At 42.5% G+C, this 21482-nt stretch overlaps 1 protein-coding gene across 2 annotated transcripts in view; it reads right to left on the reverse strand.

The window, feature by feature from the left end:
- Window positions 1–825: 825 nt before the first annotated feature.
- The window catches only part of PDXDC1 (pyridoxal dependent decarboxylase domain containing 1), a 93210-nt gene continuing 72553 nt past the window's right edge, over window positions 826–21482 (reverse strand). For both annotated transcript variants that reach the window (XM_063430314.1, XM_063430313.1), the window contains exons 20-23: window positions 20445–20537; window positions 4343–4439; window positions 3756–3857; window positions 826–3546 (exon numbers count right to left, since the gene is read on the reverse strand). In XM_063430314.1, coding sequence (XP_063286384.1) covers window positions 3299–3546; window positions 3756–3857; window positions 4343–4439; window positions 20445–20537 — 540 coding nt within the window. In that variant the 3' untranslated portion in view covers window positions 826–3298. The remainder of the gene's footprint in view (window positions 3547–3755; window positions 3858–4342; window positions 4440–20444; window positions 20538–21482) is intronic.

Below are 21482 nucleotides of genomic sequence, written 5' to 3' on the forward strand. Positions count from 1 at the left end.
GGTCCGCCAGCGTTGGCCGCGCCCCCGTGGTTGCATCCTAAAAATTGCAGATTTTTAGCCAATCCAATGCTTTCCCATGGGTCAGATGCATTGAATCAATGCATCTGAGGAAAATTCAGCGTCCCCATGCAAAGCGTGAGGACGCTGAACGGCAGGGCTGCTTACTGTGCAGCCCTGAGCCAGGAAGCCCCTCCAGTGTCCATCTAAGGAGTGGCCAGTTGGAGGTGTCCCTAGGGGCAATGTAAACACTGCCTTTTCCCTGAAAAGGCAGTGTTTGCATGAAAATGTCTGAAGGGAGCTATTATACTCACCAGAACAACCACATTAAGCTGTAGTTGTTCTGGTGACTATACTGTCCCTTTAATCTGCTTCTGTACTATCTTTGGTCATTTATAAAGATATCAACGGTTTTTAACTTTATTACAAGAATAAAATCCTGAACTCATTTAGAAGAATGTGAATTTCTGATCTGCAACAGTCATGACCCACAAAATTTGGATTGCTAACCACGTGAAGTGTGATGTGCCGGACTGTTTTTGTTTTACTATATTATGTTCATTTAATGAGATACGGTCACTCTCAGTCACTGATAGATGTCTGTTTGCCATGTGTGGTCCTGGCTATGATATGTTGTTTACTCTGTTGAAGACATTGACAGTGTCTGAAAGTACCACTCAAGCAGTGGGAACTGTTACACTTCTTGGAACTTTTTCTTAAAAGGTAGCAACACACCAATAATTTCGTATGAAAGCATAAGGACAGTTTACAATCAAATATGTTTTTTTTATTCAAACATTTAATTGTACATAGTTGTAATTCAATAAACTGAAAGGTAAACTGTAAACCACAATCTCATATATATATATTATATATAAAAACAGTAAAAATTAATTTGTATTAATATTTATACATAGACTGAAATTTTCTCTATCCCCCATGCCCCATAGTAATCTAAATTCATATAGACTTCATTGCACCAATAACCAGTATACCAGGGAAGACTCTTGGTTCTATTAGCACTTAAATTAAAAAGTGTAGTGATATTTAGAAGGATGATCCTACGCAGGACACAGTAATCTGCTTTGGATGCCCAACACCAAAATTAGGATCAGAACAATGCATTTATATTCAAGTGCCCCCAACCATTACAAATAGTGTAACCAATGCCAAAACAATACTTGTTTTACTAAAAGGACAAGATGTACTCTTAAAGTCAAAAGAGCACTGTCCAACTTCAGTTTAGCCAGTGCGTGGTTGAACATAAAGTGAACTGCAGGGGGTGAGGGCAGTGGCTACAAATAACTTTTACATAAACATTCACTAGCATTTTTTTTTTTGAACATTCAACAAATATTGGTGTATGGAATTTGGGTGCTCAGCTCTATTAACATGTACAGACATTACATCTGTGTTAGGACCAAATGCATACTTCTCCATATATAGAAACACTTCAGTTTCTACCATAAATGTTTTCCAAAAAGTTAGTCTATCACTTTTATGTTACCATTAGTTCTCATATAGCCCTGCGATGCACATTTGAAAAGTTTCTTCTGGGGTAACTTATTTTGGAACATTCAGCATAGAAACTAATAGAATGATTTTGGTGATAACTCCAAATAAATAAAATAAAATATATAGACCAGCGACTTTTTGACTAATGCTCTTGACAAAAATGTCCACCTGAAATAATGGTTCAATTATTACACAGGGAATTGCAAAATGTAGAAAGGAACAGTCACTCAAAGCGTGTAGGATGCTTTATTCACTAAGCCATTGCAACATTTCAGTTCCTCCAAACCTTGGTTTAGGGGAGCTGTTAGAGTACATTAAACACACTTTGAGTGCCTGGTCCTTTCTTTAATAGACTGGTAGTGGTGCTTAGAACTGTTTTTTGGTACTGGATGAGCACCAGATGTGGTGTATGCTACTTCACCTCAGTATTGATGGAATTTCTAAATTTAAACAAAAATAGCAGATTTGGAAGATCCTGCAAACTCCACTTTATATAAAGCTGTTTTGTTGTAAATTAATCATAAGACTGTTTAATGATTAAACCCAATTTTGTTTAGGTATTTGAGGACTCTCAGGGAGATACTCTACTACACTTGGCCCATGATATTTTGTGTAACTAACACTTCTAAACTAGGCATGTGAATGTATTGACATTCTACACGGAACTTCTTATCCAGTTGCGAAAAATAGTGCAATTTCAATTGCTACAATATTTATTCTTCAGTATTAATAAGCACGAGAACCAAAGTAAAAATTACTTAATGGACGGTTTCATGTAACTATAAATCATACACTTTGATTAGATTGCAGATCTGTAATTAAAACCAATGGGCAGTAACTAAAAACCCAAACAAACAAAAAAACAAACATATAGTATAACGGTATAGTACTGCAGCTTTTCCCATATCCTGAGTTCTACAGTGCTCTTGCCTGCTTTGCCATAACTCTTGGCTGATTGTTGTAAAGGGGCAGAATATTTTTGCTGTCACTATCACAACTTATGCATGTGTACCCCAGTTGTCACTGAGAAAGCCAATATGTAACATATAATCTGACTGGCTCTAATAGAACGGAAGAGATTGGTGCCACCAAGTGCACTGATTTCCTGTTCCTTGACGTTAGAACTATGTCTCTTATTACTTGAATACAACATATTTATCAGGTAGGGACCCACTGCCACTAGTATTCTTGCTCCTAACTACTCAAAACCATAGGACCCCTGCATAGGATATAACCGATAATGTAAATGCAGTTCTGCAATCAACTAGCTGTTCAAATTACAATGTACATAATCAGTTAAACAGATGTTCGAAAACATAGCTGTTTATTTGTAAAAAGACCAACCTAGATGTATTTATTTTTTTAAACAAGAACATAAATAATCTTCATAGATGTAAAATGCCCTTTAGGTTTTACTTCCACCCCAGAGTTTACATTTCAGTTAAGACTAATTTCGGTTATGGGAAAATGGAAGAATGACCCAACCTTTTGAATAAAGATTACAAAATTAAAAACCATTCTGATTATTGAGTTAACAGAGGGTCAACCCTGGAGTTTCAAGACATGGCATGAAACTGCCAAGGAAGAGCAGTACTCTCAAGCTCATCTAACTTTAAGGAAAAGCCTCATTAAATTCTATTATTTGTGCAGACAAGTTAATAATTTAATTTACAGTACATTCTACTGTAGAATTGTGTGGCACGGTTCACATTATAAATCAGATATACCGTTACAACTTGAGAGTTCATGTTAAGCACTATGAAACCTCTCTCCACAAGGGTTCACTTTATCTCAGGCCTTCTGATTCCTCTGTGTGAAGGCTTAATGCTTCCACGTCTTGGGATACCTCACTTGGGGTTCCGCTTTCAAGAGTTGTCGGTTGTGAAGGTAGTGCTTCAAATATAGGTTGTGATGGGGGTTGTATTTCTGGTGTAGAAAGAGATTCCATGGTTTCTACTTCCTCCAAGTGACTTATTGAGCTTGTCTCGCTCAGTGCATCGGAGTTTCTGGACAGCCTCTTAAACAACTTCTGACCTGTAAAAATAATTATTGAATGAAGAATGTCAACAGTCAAATAAACCCTCAAAATAAGTGGCTTAGAGGAGAAAATTTTAATTTAAAATATTTAGCAAAATTATGTTTATGTATATATATATATATATATATATATATATATATATATATATTTGTAAGGCATTATTGGCTCCTTAGTGCAGAATTACATATAATAATTCTAGGTGTACCTGGATATCTTCTGGTCTGTCCAGAAGTTGGTGTTGCAGGGGGTGTCATTCCACTGCCCTGTGCTTTAGAGGAATATGTCGGCTCTGTAGACTCCAGAGAACCTGTAGCATAAAATTCATTCAATGTGAAATTCACACTTTTAAACACCCAAAATGGTTAAGCACGCTGATGGCTAAAGTTATTTACCTGACGCTGCCATTCTACCCAAATGCTCCCTATCAGTTCAGCATAAATGTCAAAGTTATGATCCTTGTCTACTGAGCTGTAACACTGCACACAATATCTTCGGCTGTTATTAGAATAATCTTCAATTAACCCTTTTCGTTCTTCCCACGGCTTGCATGGTTTTTCCTTACTGCACCTACCCTCAAAGATGACTTACCTCACTGTCAGAATCTCCCCCCCATTCCAGAAATGTAAACATTCTCTGAAAAGTCACCTATTTGGCAAAGCCTACAGAACAAAAGTCCAGCCTCATGTAATAATTTGCAATGTTCACAATATTGTGTCTTTGTGTGACTTTCATTTTAAATGTTGGATATTCCAATAGACCATGCTGACTCAAAAAACAAACCGCGTTTCTCACCTGCAGTCAGATTGAAAGTTCTGCCCTTTGGTGTGGCTTGGACTGGAGACAACCAGTTGAGCATTGACCCAACCAATGGGATCTGCCGTAGCACACCCTGGAAAATGAATAAATTACCATAAACACTTTAGCATTAAATTGTCAAATAGTACAAACTGCAAAAATTATTATTAAGTCACAAAAGAATGACCAGGCAACATTTTTTATCTCTGACAGGATTTCAGTCAAAGCTCGCAACTAAGGCAAGCAATCAGTTTAATTTCTTCTTACAATGATCATTCTGGGGCTTAATTACTAAATGCTGAATTGTAGAAAGTTGATAGCCAAATTGTAAAATGTAGGTAAAAAAGTGCTGATATGGTAACATTCTCGATCACTGCTATAAGTCACAGTTTGGCTATTTTAGTACAGTTTAATGTTGGTGATGGACCTCTCTGACCGGATATTTAAGATTCTGCATAATCCTTACATGTGAGGTTAGCATGTCATTTACGGTTAGCTGACCGTTTTTGTGGTGATAAAGAAAAAAATAAAAACTAATGTAGAAAAGTAACCCACTAAGGACCAAGTCGTTTCTCTGATACTGTGCATTAGAAATTTAAGGATTTTCTGACACTTCTTTTGGTGATATTCCACCATAATTTTCAGCTATGTTATAAATGTTATCATCATTTATCATGCTATAAATCACATATAGGACTTGTTTCTCATACCCTATGATGTGGGATTATTTAAAAAACCTTATTGCACTTGTATTCAATTATTGCACTAACTCCATTTCAACTTTATACTGTGACAATCCTCCATTTTGTCCTCCTAACCTGACTACTTCAATCCTCCATTTTGTCCTCATAACCTAACTTGTTCATTTTAAAACTACCTTACATGACAGAATTTCCCAGCACATCTAATACAATAGAACAAAGACTGTATTTTCTATAAAAACATGATTAACACAGGAATTGCTGACTTTTCCTTAGATTTGCAACATAGTATAGTTTGAAGGCCATGAGAACACAGTAGTAATGAAATGTTCTATTCATAAGAGACCTTGCACCTGGCCACGAGGCCTGAGATCACCGACCGTGTAAAATGACGCTCAAGACCCCTTGTCCCCCACCCGTGTCCAGAACAATCCCACCTCTTGGTGGGTGGACACGGGACTAACCACTTAGTTGTTTGGACCAATTAATAATATTGATAGGAGGACACTGATCACGACACTTAACAATTAATCCAATTAATGATGTTTATTTGCTGATATTCTAATAATCAATGATGACGTAAAATGTCTCTTAAAAGGACCTGCGCGTCCGCTTTTTAATCACTTGCCAATAAATTTTCTCGAAGTTATTTTAACCTGAACCTTGTGTGTCAGACTTAATTACTTCAGCGTATATACGCAATTTATTTTATTAATTTGGACAGGAACAGATAGACATTTAAACATTTTGGTTTACTGCTAAAAAGTACCATAACAACTTGGCGCCCAACGTGGGGCACCGGGCTATGTCTGGCCGGTGAGCCGTCCTAAGGAAGACGCTGTTGGACGGAGGAATCCAGGGGGAAGGAAAGGAGATTGATCACCTCCAGGTACACGGTAGAGACTTCTGCAGAGCCACCGGTATGTTCCGGCCCCTTTGATTGACCCGTCCACGTGTCTGTGACTGCTTCCCGGGAGGACATCAAAGACAGGTAATATCTTGCCCGGTGTCTCGTTACTCATTTGTTTACCTGCATTTTAGTCTATCTGTTGCCTGGGTGTGTTTGAATTGTGTTTGAATTGTTTGCCTGTTTCCCCATTTTGAGATAAAGGGGGGGTGGACCTGCAGGGGATTTGCCTGGGGTTCTGTCTTGCTTGTTTTCCCCTTTTTGGGATAAAGGGGGGGTGGACCTGAGGGGACTTGCCTGGGTCTTCAGTATATCTGTCTATCTGTTTGTATTTTGCCCCTTTTGGGATAAAGGGGGGTGGACCTGAGGGGATTTGCCTGGGTCTTCTGTTACCTGTTTTACTCCTTTTAGGAACCACGGTGCTGTGGTTGTAGGGAAAAAGGGGGGTTGACCTGTGGATGCGTTCCTGGGGGTCTTCTTTGCCTGTTTACCTCTTTTAGGAGCCTCGTGGCTGTGGCTGTAAGGAAAAAGGGGATTGTTGGAACTGTGGATTTTGTGTAGACTCATAATTTCCTGTGATCCTTCTGGTGACACTCTGAGAGCTTAGCTAGCCTCAGTGTGCACGTGGTAACCCACAGTTTCGAGTACTGGGGCTAGTGGAATTCCAAGTTTGGTAACCACTGTCCCGAGTACCGAGGCGGGGGGGATTCCAGTTTTGGTAAACCTCAGCTTCGGCTGGGGGGATTCCAGTTTTCTTTTGGTAACCACCGCCCTGAGCGCTGGGGCTGGTGGAATTCCAGTTCTTCTGTTTATTTGTGGTAGTGAGACTTATAAGTGGGTTCTATAGGGGCACTACGGGGTTGTTGATTTTATTTGAACTGTGATGCATACACTGTATTTCAACTGTATTGTTGTCTTGTTTGTTTAATGAGGAGTCTCATGTACTCCTGTGTCTGTCTCTAAGGATTTTTCCTTGCCTTTCATCTTTTCTACACTTTCTATATTATTATACTATCCACTCCCATTCCTCTTAAAAGAGAAGTGATTGGTCACACACTTCTCACCTCGCTCCAATCCGTGTCTACCACCCCGGGTAGGCGGATTCAGTGACTAGTCTACGTTTTGGGAAGACGCACCTGAGAAAGTCCCACGATTCTCGGGTGGCAGTCGAGCATTGTAGACGTTCCTGTTCAATTTTCCTTCTCTCTCTCTATATCTAGGACGCTGGTATAGGGGTAAAGGGATTATGGGACAGGATTTAGATAAGCCCAGCAAGGGCTGGTTAGCATGTGATTTGGTAGAGAACAGAGAGGGTGAAGAGATGGTTAAAGGTGTTGAAAAGATTGCAAAAGTATGTAAAATTGCTGTACCGACATGTGGGAGATTGCAACCAGAAAGTTGGCGCAAGTTACTAGCAGAAATGAAAGGCAAGCTTACAGATAATGGTTTATTAAAGACTGCTGAAGCATGGTACAGAGTAGCGAAGGCTATTCAGTTAGAAGGTTGGGTTGAGGAAGAAGTAAATCACAAAGGTGTGAAATTGTTTGTGTATCATAAAAATTGTGTTGCTGGGGTTTTCCCAAGCCCCAAGGTTCAGTCAGCCATAGGTGATAGCCCGCTGACTATGTTCCCCACTCCCGATCCTCCCGAATCCCATCCCATCACCTCCCCTGTCTGCCCGGTCCTGAATTCTGATGGATCTTTCTTTACCCCTTCCCTTTCTCTAACGGTCCCATCATCCTCAGCCATCCCCACGCTTCCTTCCATGTCTAATCCTAACATCTCATCTGCCGCCTCCCCCCTGCAATCCCTCTCTATGGTTAATCCCCTTCCATCAGCACCCGTCCAGCTAACTACCCCTCCCTCCCATGCTACGACTCCTCTTTCTGCATCTATCCCTACTAATCCTGTCCTGTCTCCTCCGATAACCAGCTCCGCCCCAGTCCAATATCCTACCTCCTTAACCGTACCTGCCCACCCTACTCTTTTGCCCTCCCCTGCCTGGCCCTACCCCTTCCCATATCCCATGGCCCTGCCCTACCCCGGTTACCCTCCCTTTCCCCAAGCCACTCCCCAGGTTCCGGTCATGCCCAGTCCGGCCCAATCTGCCCCGGAAGTGCCCATATCAAATATGGCCGCCGCTTCTTCCCTTAATCCTGAAGCAACTCCTTTTCCCCGCCTCCAATATGGCGGCTCCCAGTTCAGCCCTGATGCCAGTAATTCCCGGCGACTACCTGTCCCCAGGTTACGACTCGCTAGCCACCCCTGCATCTGGGGCTCATTCCCAGCCACCGACCCTTTCACCTCACGCGGGACCTGCACCGCGTAGAAGAGTCAATATCATAGAATTCGATGATGACGAGATGGACAGGGTGTCCCATGTCTCATCGGAACTTGCTGCGGGAGCCCCATCTCATCGTTCTATCGATGATCCCTTCGGCCACAAGGGTCGGGGAGAACAGGCCCCTCCTAAATATGTAGCTTTTAACCCCACTCAAGCTAGTGCTCTGATGAAATCACTCCCGGACCCAGAAAAGCAGCCTATGCCCTTCTACCGAGGGATAGTTCAAATTCAAAAGACTTATTCAGCCGCATGGCGTGATTTATTGAGCATTTGTGCTATTAAAGCAGGGGATGCGTATTGGCCAAGTATGGCCCGACACCTCAGTACAGATCAGCTCAACAGTGATGTTGATTACCCCTCTGGAGTAACTTTTTGCACCCAATTAAAAGAATGGGCTAAGGACAAACTTGCAGATCAAGCTGCTGGCCTTACTGATGTTATTCAAGATAAAGGAGAATCAGTGGAAAGGTTTCATGCAAGACTGTATCAAATGTTTACAGATTTGGGGTTTGATCTTACTGACAAGATTCATTCACAAATGCTGTCAGGTGCGTTTGTCCAAGGTGTTAAGGACTCTATACGCAAGGGAATCATTGCTGCACGCCCTGAATATAAGGTTGTTCCCCTGGACACCCTACTTTTAGTTGCTAGAGGTTTGGAATCCGCCCAGACCACAAGAAGATCCACTTCAGCGCCTCTCATGGTATCCCGCTCCACCCCAGTCCCAAAAGGTACTAGACCGGAGGAGGGGGGACATTGTTTTAATTGTGGAGCCAAGGGGCACTTTAGAAGTGACTGCCCAGAACCTAAAAAGGAGCCAAGGGAGCCCAGAAAGCCCTCTAAACCTGCCCCAGCTCCCAAAGCCACCAAACAGGTTCCGATAATTGAGGAACCTGATGATTAGGAAATTGGCAAGCCTGTGTCTGCAACCCCTGTCATGGCAGTGTCTACAGGGGATAAGGGGGGGCCACTTGCCACAGTGACTTTGCCCATTGAAGGCCACCCTACCACATTTCTAGTTGACACAGGTGCAGCCCGTAGTGTTCTGCGAGAACAAGACCTGCCAGACCCATCCTTTCTGTCAAATATTGACGTCTCTTGTGTTGGAGTGGATGGCCAGCCAAGACATAGCCCTTTAACAACTCCATTACGAGTTGGCTCTAGCCTGCTTGCTCGCTTTGTGGTATCCTCCACATGCCCAATTAACCTACTAGGTGCTGATGTTCTCTCACGCCTGCAAGCATCCATCACCTTTACCCCGGATGGGCAGGTAGAAATGTCCACACCTCTATCTGAATCAGACACCTCAGCCTTGTGCTCCTTGCCTCTAATGCTGCATTTAGAAAAGCCTCGTGAGAAAGCAGCAGAATTAAGGTCCAATTTCCCAGAGGCATTAAAGATACAGGTGCCCGCCAAGTTATGGTCCTCAGGCCCAGAGGACATAGGTCACCTAAATGTCCCCCCTGTGGTGGTAAAGCTCATTCCAGGAGCTAAATTACCAAGAAAACCACAATATCCATTAAAACCAGCACAGGCCGCTGCCATTTCTACCCACATCAAGGCACTCTTGGAGAAGGGTGCCCTGGTGAAATGTAAATCTGAATGCAACACCCCATTATTCCCTGTGAAAAAGAAAACTCCCAAAGGTGAGCCAGAGAAGTACAGGATGGTTCAGGATCTCCGTGCTGTTAATGAAGCTACCGTCCTGGACACCCCTCTTGTACCAAACCCCCATACTCTGCTCTCTGGAGTCCCACCATCTGCAAAATTTTTCACAGTCATTGACCTAGCAAATGCTTTCTTCAGTGTCCCACTGGACCCATCCTGCCAATACCTGTTTGCTTTCACCCATGAGATGCAACAGTATACCTGGACTGTCATGCCCCAAGGGGCACAAAATTCACCAAGTCAATTTGCAAAGGCCATGGCCACCATCCTTGACCCATGGCAAGCCGAGCACCCAGAAGTTGTTCTGCTTCAGTATGTGGATGATTTGCTGCTCTGTGGAGATGATATGCCCACTACTGAAAAGTGCTCAATTAGCCTGCTTTGTTATTTGGCAGAACAAGGATGCAAGGCTTCGCTCATCAAGCTACAGTTCTGCCAACCCTCAGTCATTTTCCTTGGACATTGCCTATCTCAAGGTTCCAGACATCTTACCCGGGACCGGGTGAGAGCCGTACTGGATATTCCAACTCCAAGGACTTCAAAATCCCTCCATGCCTTCCTAGGCCTCATTTCCTACTGCAGAGCATGGATCCCAGAAGCCTCCCTGCTCATGCAGCCTCTCTATGACGCACTTAAGTCTGACCCTTTTTGTTTGCCTAACGAAGCTCTGGACAATTTCAATGCTCTTAAACGTGCCATTGCTTCTGCTCCTGCCTTGGGCCTACCTGACTACTCAAAACCTTTCAAATTATTTGTCTCTGAAAGACAAGGACACGCAACAGGAGTTCTCACCCAAACTAATGACTTAAGAGGCCGCCAAAGGCCTATTGGATATTTCTCATGTCAACTGGACATTGTGGCCAGAGGGACTCCTTCCTGTCTCAGGGCTGTCTTTGCTGCAAGAGAGCTCATAGAAAGAACCTCAGACCTGGTCCTTGGCCACCCTCTGGTTGTTTTGGCCCCTCATGACATCTCTGCCATCATCAACCAAGTCCAGCTTAAGCACGTGTCTCCAGCCAGACACCTACGTCTTCAGTGCCATCTTCTTCTACCTGACAATATTTCCATCCAAAGATGTCAAGTTCTTAATCCATCCACTCTTCTTCCACTCCCTGAGGGGGGTATCTATTATGGATTTATCACAGATGAAACCTACATTTACCTGCTTTGTGGATGTATCAAGAAAGTCATGCATCCACATTTGACATTTTATGAAGATGAGAAGCCTCTCTGTGAAGGCCCAGATTACGCCTTCTGCACCATGTGGTACAAACCAGACATTGCTCCCGAACCTTGCTATGAAGATGAGCTTTACCACTGGACTGATGTGAAGCTCACTGCTCAAGATTTCTATTGTGACTCTGAAGGCAATAGCATGGTCTTAATCCAACTACCTCAACAACTTAACTACCTCTACCGCCATTGGGATACTGCTATCCCACATATTCCTGTTACCAAATTGAAGACAAGGTCATGGAATGACCTTGGGCCCATGGCAAAGCTATGGGCCACCATGGATGAAGAACAGCTACAGGAAAATGGTATTGTCAAATACCCAACAACTGACCTTCTGGAAGCATGGCCACGCCACTTCCTAGAAAAGGAATTTCAAGATCTGGTCATAGTGAATGATTATGACCCTGAAACACCTCATGACTGTTTTGAACAGATGAAAATGGAGACAGTGCACCTACCAACTGTGCATGAGAATCCGTTACAAGATCCAGATTTTACCCTGTTTGTGGACGGCTCAAGATATGCTGATGAAGAAGGAAGATATCATACAGGATATGCCGTAACCACAACAGACGAAGTTATCAAATCATCATCTTTACCGCCAGCAATGTCTGCGCAAGAAGCTGAATTACAGGCTCTGACTTCAGCATGCAAAATTTCCGAAGGAAAACGTGCCAACATCTATACAGATTCAAGATATGCTCTGGGTGTGGCACATGACTTCGGCCTAATTTGGAAGACAAGAGGATTTCTTACCACCGCCGGTACACCAGTCAAACATAGTACTGCAATTAAGGAGCTAATGGATGCCCTCCTACTCCCTGAAGAAGTGGCCGTTTTGAAGGTAAAGGCCCATGGGAAATTGGATACAGATGAAGCAAAGGGCAACCATTTGGCTGATCAGGCTGCTAAGCTAGCAGCCAGGGATCTGCAGGAAGTGGATGAAGAAGTGTCCGGACAAGAAGAAGAAGAAGAAGAAGAAGTCCCTATTTTTGCTCTGCAAACTCTTCCTACTGATTTGCGAATTTTGCGAGAACAGCAAGCTGCAGTCACTCCTGAAGAAACCCAAAAATGGAAAAATAAAGGAGCTGTCCAAAAGGACGGAGTATATTACAACAACTTCAAATTTTGCCTTCCAAAAAATTTATATCCAGCAGTTGTCCAATGGGCACATGGGCCTGCACACCTGTCAAAAGAATTGATGGCCGCCCTCATACAGAAGTATTATGAAGCACCCGGAATCACAACATTGATCAGCAGCTTCTGTAAGGCCTGTGTTATTTGTGCAAAATGCAATCCAGGAAGACCAATCAAGGTGCCTGCAAAACACCTGGCAAAACCCATGTACCCCTTCCAGCGAATTCAAATTGACCACATCCAAATGCCCAAGAGTGGGCCCCATGAATATGCACTAGTCATAGTGGACATGTTCTCAGGGTGGCCAGAGGCCTACCCAGTGGCCAGAGGCCTACCCAGTGGCCAATATCACTGCAAAGACAACCGCAAGACGCCTACTTACAGAGATAGTATGTAGATTTGGACTCCCAGAAGTCATTGAAAGTGATCAAGGCCCAGCCTTCACAGCAACAGTGACTAAAGAAATTTGGACTGCTCTAGGTGTGACCCTAGCCTTCCACACCCCTTACCACCCACAAAGTAGTGGTAAAGTAGAGCGCATGAATGGCACTCTAAAAGCCAGAATGTTAAAAATGTCGCAAGAAACAAAGATGCCCTGGCCAGAAAGCCTGTCAATAGCTTTATTTAGTGTTAGGCACACACCTAGAGGGAAGCATTCACTGTCCCCATATGAAATTCTATTCGGGACAGCACCCAGACTAGGTTGTTATTATCCGCAGCAGTTACAGCTCCAATCAGATGTTTTAGTAGATTATGTAACTGAACTTGCAAGTGCCTTGAACAAAATACATGCCCAAGTTTTCTCTTCAATTCCAGATCCCGATTTGGATACAGGTACCCATAACCTGCTTCCCGGAGATTGGGTTCTGGTCAAGAAGTTTGTGCGGAAAAATACCCTGGAACCAAGATTTGACGGTCCATTCCAAGTCCTCCTGATTACCGCAACCTCCGTCAAACTGGCCGGCAGGCCAAATTGGATCCACGCTTCCCACTGCAAGAAATCTCCAGCCCCTGAGGAAGCAGATACCGCACAAGCATGTACCTCTGGTACACCTTCTCCTTAATCAGCCTTATAAAGGCCCAACAAGTAGCCATCACCAAAGATATTAGTGGGTATACCTTCTGGTACAATTCATCATGCACCCATGTGGCTACTTACACCTTTGACTATTGCGACATTGTAGAATGCCCGTTCCCCACATCACAAATCCAGAGTATTTACAGAGATATCCCTCATTCAAAAGACCCATATGTTTGTGTAGTTGACAAACAATGGGGGCACAATTGTAATCATTGGGGGGCGGCGGGATGGAATGCCGGGCCTGCCTGGGGTTACAAACCAAAAAGTGCCTTATCTAAAGTAGATGAACAAGGTAGATCCCTTCTCCAGAGAATGACTTTGAGAAAGCCTGGGGGAGGTACACCAATGAAATTAATCCTTAACATTGAGCATCCAAGCCCAACGGATGCAGACCAGTATGTGATGGGAATGTATTGGAAAAAGGGTTCCTACCGTAAATTAGGGCATTTCTTCCTAAAGGATATGTGCAACTCTTCCGAGTGGCAAGGGGCCACCCATATGGTCCCTAACCCATTAAAACCTCATATCCAGACCTTTCAAGACATGATGGCCATTGCTAACCCCACCTTTGAAGATACCATGGCCGCTGAAACAGGTTTTAATGATGTAAATTTATGGTTAGAATGGATGAAATATAATGCTAATAAGCATAATAAGACTGCATGCTATGTGTGTGGTGGTGCCCGGCCTCACCTGGGTACCGTACCTCTAATCCTGCCAGTAGATATAGAGGAATGTGTTTTAAGCCTTTTTGCCTATCACTATGATTTTAACAGGTCCATATGTAGTGCATGGACAAAGGAGTATCCTCTCCTAACCAAGGATGTCAAACCCCCAGACGGTATTACCGTGTATAAAGGTAATTACACTTGTTATGCTAATTATGATGGAATTGGTAGATTCTTGGGTAACTTCTCTAAGGGGTATTGTGCTACCTACAGGAGTGTCTCTATGGACTTGTTGCAGTTTCACACCAGGTCATTAGGGGACATCTACTGGTTGTGTGGGGATTTACAGCTGAGATCCAGAATGGACAAGGAGTGGTGGGGGGAGTGTACTTTGGCTAAAGCTATTATGCCTATACATATTATCTCTGACACACACCTCGTCACCCATGAGTCCAGGCACACTAAGGTTAAGCGTGACGCCCCAGTGAAAGGAAGTTTTGATCCTCATGTTTATATTGATGCTATTGGGGTGCCTAGGGGGGGTACCCAATGAATTTAAAGCAAGAGATGAAGTTGCTGCAGGATTTGAATCACTTTTTGCCATAGTTACCACAAACAAGAATTTAAATTGGATCAATTACATTTATTATAACCAACAGCGGTTTGTTAATTATACCAGAGACGCCCTCCAGGGGTTGGCCGAACAGTTGCAGGCCACATCCCAAATGGCTTTCCAGAATAGAATGGCCCTAGATATGATCTTAGCCGAAAAAGGAGGGGTTTGTAAAATTTTACCTGACACCTTGACCTGTTGTACCTATATCCCAGAAAACACAGGCCCTAATGGTAAAGTTACATTAGCCATAGAAAAATTAAATGACCTGTCTATAGAGTTAAAAAGGAATTCTGGGATACAAGATCCCTGGGAAAGATGGTTTGGTTGGATGACAGGATGGCAAAAGGCTTTAATGCATATTGGTATGGCTATACTAATTTTTCTTTTTATCTTCGCTCTTCTCTTTTGTTGTATCCTCCCATGTCTGAGAAAATCCCTCCTGAAGACTGTTGACCAAGCGGCACCCACTTTCACCCATCTCGAAGTTGATGACCAAGAGCTCCAAGACATCAACTCACCCTGTCTGCCGCTGCAAACAATCCCTTTTGTTGATAAAGTGCAGGAATTCTAGGAAGGGACTAACTTAGGGACAGCATCTGTCAGTGAATGGTAAAGGCCCCGTGTTGGAGAAGTGGTGGGTTAGCTGCCATGGGATACCCATGGGTGTGAAGTGTTCGAGAGCCATACTGACGGATGTGTTAGCCTATCAGGGTCAGAACTAGGGACAGCCTTGCACTTTGCATTAACACCTAGCTAGCGGCCACGGGGTTTCTGTGCCTTTGGGTTAACACGTCTTCCTGGTACTAACTTAATAAAGTTTTATCTCTTAGAATCTAACATTTCATAGGGGGGACTGATGTGGGATTATTTAAAAAACCTTATTGCACTTGTATTCAATTATTGCACTAACTCCATTTTAACTTTATACTGTGACAATCCTCCATTTTGTCCTCCTAACCTGACTACTTCAATCCTCCATTTTGTCCTCATAACCTAACTTGTTCATTTTAAAACTACCTTACATGACAGAATTTCCCAGCACATCTAATACAATAGAACAAAGACTGTATTTTCTATAAAAACATGATTAACACAGGAATTGCTGACTTTTCCTTAGATTTGCAACATAGTATAGTTTGAAGGCCATGAGAACACAGTAGTAATGAAATGTTCTATTCATAAGAGACCTTGCACCTGGCCACGAGGCCTGAGATCACCGACCGTGTAAAATGACGCTCAAGACCCCTTGTCCCCCACCCGTGTCCAGAACAATCCCACCTCTTGGTGGGTGGACACGGGACTAACCACTTAGTTGTTTGGACCAATTAATAATATTGATAGGAGGACACTGATCACGACACTTAACAATTAATCCAATTAATGATGTTTATTTGCTGATATTCTAATAATCAATGATGACGTAAAATGTCTCTTAAAAGGACCTGCGCGTCCGCTTTTTAATCACTTGCCAATAAATTTTCTCGAAGTTATTTTAACCTGAACCTTGTGTGTCAGACTTAATTACTTCAGCGTATATACGCAATTTATTTTATTAATTTGGACAGGAACAGATAGACATTTAAACATTTTGGTTTACTGCTAAAAAGTACCATAACACCCTATACATTGATTTAAACCCACCTGCCTAATATCATGTAAGCCCTTGTGCTGAAATAACAGTTTTGATGTATCAAGGGATGGACTCCACAAGGTCTCTGAACATGTCCAGTGGTATCTGGCATCAAGACCTTAGCAGCAAATTCTTTTAAGTCCTGCATGTTGTGAGATGTGGCCTCCATGAATTGGATTAGATGTTTCAGCACATCCCACAGATGCTCAATCAGATTGAGATCTGGGGAATTTGGAGGCCAGGCAACACCTATGAACTCTTTGTCATGTTCCTCAAACCATTCCTGAAAAATATTGCAGTGTGGCAGGTGGCATTATTCTGCCAAAAGAGGCCACTGCCATCAGGGAACACCATTACCATGAAGGGGTGTACATGCTGAAACTACAACTTTACTAGTAACCACAATAACTGAAATTACTAAACAAAAGCATATACTTGTAGAAAACACACCCCTCCCAGGGTATTTAACTATGAGATCCATCCATATATTTATGGTTGTTTTTACAAGTGGTTTCACAGTCTACATGTATCTCACTAATGTCAAGAACTAATTTATATTCTGCTACTGCCCTTGAGTACAATAATAACTCAGAATTGCCAGGTATTTTGAGGGCTTGTAGCGTGAAACAGCAGATATGCCCCAAGACTGTAATCTCATTTGAGCAGGGCCCTCTTTAACCTATTGTTCCTGTAAGTTTTTGTAATTGTCCCATTTTCTGTTAAATCTCACCCTTTGATAACATTGTAAAGCGCTACGGAATATGCTGGCGCTATATAAATAATAATAAATAATCCTAATATTAACCATAACCCTAAAACAGAGGGATACCCTTCAGCTGAATTTCCCACTGCTTGCACAGTGCAGAGCGCTCAGTACTAGGTCATTGTAGCATCAGAGAATTTCCTCTCAGACTGCAGATCTTCATGATGTCCCTGCTGATTATATTGATCGTTGCTGGGCGCCAAGTACATCCCAGCACTAATCAGTTTTTGCAGCGACACATGTAGAGAGACAATATATTGGTCTTATAGACACCATGGGCCTCCCTCTCACAAGGAAATCGGAACACAGTCATTCTGCCATATAAAGTAAAGGGCTGTGAGCAGCACTCCCAGTTTATCAGTCAGTGGGATGCCACTAAATATGGCCCCATCGGACAATGAGAAGCCCAGGTAACGAGTAATACCTTCAGTCTCCCAGGTACCAGCAGGAATCTAATTGTACTGGGTACTTTTAAGACATATATTTTATGCTGTGCTAGGGCATTAAAGCCCTGAACTGCATGGAATATCACATTATTATTATTTATATAGTGCCAGCAAATTCCATAGCACTGTACAATGGGTGGACTAACAGACATGTAATTGTAACCAGACAACTGGACGCACAGGAACAGAGAGGTGGAGGGCTCTGCTCAATGAGCTTACATTCTAGAGGGAGTGGGGTATAGGAAGTAATGAAATAGATTGCTAGAAAAGTATTCACTGAGAACTTGGGTTATTTTTGACAGTTGCAGGAGAGGAGTCGTGGGAGGGAGATGAAAACCCGCTAACAGTTTAAATCATGGGTCGTCAACCTGGTCCCTACCGCCCACTAGTGGGCGTTTTAGGATTTCAGGTGGGCGGTAGGGATTTCCAGGTTTTGACCGGGCGGACGGGAGGGTGGGTGCGAGCCGGCGGTACCCCTGCGACTGGGTACCGCCGTGACAAATTGCGGCTCCGGCCCGCGCGGCAAACCGCCGGGGCTGCATATGGAGGGGTCCATCGGGTGGCCCATGCTGTCAGGGCCACCCGATGGATGTGGATTGTGAGGGGGCCCGGTCAGCGCTGGGCGCTTTAACAGCGCGACCGGGCCCCCTGTGATGACATCGCAGAGCTGGGAGGAAGTGACTGCACATCACTCCTCCCAGCTAACCCGGAGAGCCGCGCGGGAGGAAGACCAGGGAGTCAGAGTGGGAACTCTGACTCCCATCCACCTGAGCCACCACTGGACCCCAGGGAAAGTCACCCTCCTGAATATAAAAGGTAGGAAACAGGAGGGTGACTTAAATATAATGTGTGTGTGTGTGTGTCTTTGTATGTATGTCTTGTGTGTGTGTGTGTGTGTGTGTGTCTGTATATATGTGTGTCTTGTGTGTGTGTATGTATGTGTGACTGTCTGTTGGTATGTGTGTCTGTGTGTATGTATGTGTCTTGTGTGTATGTGTGTCTGTCTGTGTTCCTGTATGTGTCGTGTGTGTCTTGTGTATGTGTGTGTGTGTGTATGTATGTATGTATGTGTGTATGTATGTGTGTCTGTATGTGTGTCTGTGTGTGTGTATGTGTCGTGTATCTGTGTCTGTATTTGTGTCTGTATGTGTGTTGTGTGTATGTATGTGTCGTGTGTGTCTGTATGTGTCGTGTATGTATGTGTGTATGTATGTGTCGTGTGTGTGTATGTATGTATGTATGTATGTGTGTGTGTATGTATGTGTGTCGTGTGTGTATGTATGTGTGTGTCTGTATGTGTCGTGTGTGTATGTGTATGTATGTGTCGTGTGTGTGTGTGTATGTATGTGTCGTGTGTGTGTATCTATGTGTCTGTATTTGTGTATCTATGTGTCTGTATGTGTGTCTGTATGTGTGTTGTGTGTGTGTGTATGTATGTATGTGTGTTGTGTGTGTGTATGTATGTTGTGTGTGTGTATGTGTCGTGTGTGTGTATGTATGTGTCGTGTGTGTGTATGTGTATGTGTGTGTGTGTATGTGTCGTGTGTGTGTATGTGTATGTGTGTGTGTGTATGTGTCATGTGTGTGTGTGTATGTGTCGTGTGTGTATGTATGTGTCGTGTGTGTATGTATGTGTCGTGTGTGTGTCTGTATGTGTGTCTTGTACGTGTGTCTGTCTGTTATAGTGGACTATATAGTAAGTGGGCTACCTAGCTCAGCCTTCCTACTGGGCATTGCTACAAGGAAGGTTAAAAAATAGAAAAAAGGGGAAAAAAAGGTGGGGAGGGGAATTGAGGAGGGAGAGGAGATGAGCTGACGCACAAGAAAAATCATAGAGAGATAATATGAGAAATCATATTATGCGCAAACAGAGAAGTCGTCTGAATATCACTGAAAGAGACCTTCGTTTGTTCCTTACGAAAATCGAACCAGATATCAAATATTTAGTCTCGCAGCATCAACTTCAAGGATCTCATTAATCACTAGTAAAGGTAATTTCAATTTACTTTATTGTTTTCTCATTAAACTTTATAAAGTTAAAAACCTTATAAACCTGCATTAAGTAGAAATAAAAAGATAAATGTACGTACATTTATTTTTTGTAAAACACCCTCCTTTCTAAAAAATATTCCGCATTTGCGCGAAAACTGGTGGGCGGTAAGGAAATTTTTTCAACCAAAAAGTTGCATTAGTGGGCGGTAGGTAAAAAAAGGTTGACTACCACTGGTTTAAATGATACGCTTTCCTGAAGAAGTGTGTTTTCAAAGATTTTTTTGAAGGAGTGGAGACTGGGTGAAAGTCTAATGGAGAAGGGAAGGGAGTTCCACAGAAAAGGTGCAGCCCTGAGATCTTTTAGGGGTTCATTTAGGATATAGGATATTTTGTTCAGTATGCAGATTGTTTTTTGCTGAGGCATATCTCTCAATGTCACACTGTGTTAGTGTTTGAAAGTTCAGGTAGTGACACAGTTAGTGTCACTGGGATACAAGTAAAGAGCAATGTCTATAGTGTGTAACTTCCCACAAACCTAAGGCATATATTGTAGTGATGTACTCAGAACTCCTAGCTGAAGACAGATAGGGAGGGTGTCTAAAATAATAGAAAATAAATGAAATAAAATGTGAAAATTGCTTTCAAATATTAACTTTACTTTTGATAAGTATATAGCCTCTTAATACGAAAACTACCCAAAGTTAAACAGCCTGGGGGCCTACTTTTGCGAATGGAATATCAAGAAGGGGAGATCTGAATTTGGAGACTGTTGTATTATTTATGAGTGTTTGTAATGTGATAGCATATATAAAAATGAACTGTGTATTGTGGAAGCACAGAAAAATATAGTATCTCCGGGTGCACATAAACGTGAATTGTAATGTGACTAATCAGTACAATGTAGTCTTACCTCCTGTAAAAGTCTTTCTTCATTAGCCTTTTGAAGTTGTTCCTCTGCTTCCAGAATGCCTTTTCGTACAACCTCGGTCATGTTCTCCAGCAACTTTAAAGAACAAAAACCAAACAAAATTATAGGATATTTAAAAAACCAGTTGAGAAAAGGTCAACTGTTTCATTCCAGCTTGGTTTGTAATGACAATGTTAGTGAGACTGTACAGCACAATAATAAAAGAAATAGAAAAAAACAAAACAAGTGACAACGTAAAATAAGATTTTAATTTTAATTATGGCCATAAAATTATGGTTTGTTTTTATAGATTGTGTTTAGAGTATAATGCAATTTTAAGCCTTTCTGTAAAGCAGACCTAGGACAGCAAGTCCATCTCACATGTAAGCTCTTCTATTTATGTTATCCATCAATAACTAACATGGCCTGTCACCTGCTATATAGGTTTCAGAGTGCACTGTGTACTGAAGCTAAAGTAAATACAATGCAGAAGTTTAAGACGCCAGTGATGTCAGCAAGCAGTGTTTGCATCTTTTTAATCTAAACTCACATCTCAACAAATCTCCAAGCAAGCAAATCTGTATAGAGGTCAGAAGAAAAAAGTTGGAAGGGGCTTGTACTTGACTTGGGAGAATGAGCTCATTTTTTTTCTTTACAATTTAAACTTCTTGACCATGAGACCCCTCCCACCGCACCCCCAAAAAACAAAAACATTTACAAGGATAGCTCAGCGCGGAGAACTTTTGGCTGCAAGGAGAGGTGCCTAGTGGACTCCAGATAAAAAAAATAAAAAATAAACTCTGCTCAAATGGTAAGACAACTAGCATTTACTATGGCCACAAAGCTTTTACAGCACGTTGTAGTGGTTATGGTGCGTGCAGTGTTCCTTTAACCCCTTAAGGACACATGACATGTCTGACACGTCATGATTCCCTTTTATTCCAGAAGTTTGGTCCTTAAGGGGTTAACAATAAGCGGTCAACTAAAATATGGTTCAGGTTTTTTTTCTGGTTTATAATGAAAACATTTTGGCCTCCTAAA

This window comes from Pelobates fuscus, chromosome 8 (assembly GCF_036172605.1).
Source record: "Pelobates fuscus isolate aPelFus1 chromosome 8, aPelFus1.pri, whole genome shotgun sequence".
Classification (NCBI taxonomy): Eukaryota; Metazoa; Chordata; class Amphibia; order Anura; family Pelobatidae; genus Pelobates; species Pelobates fuscus.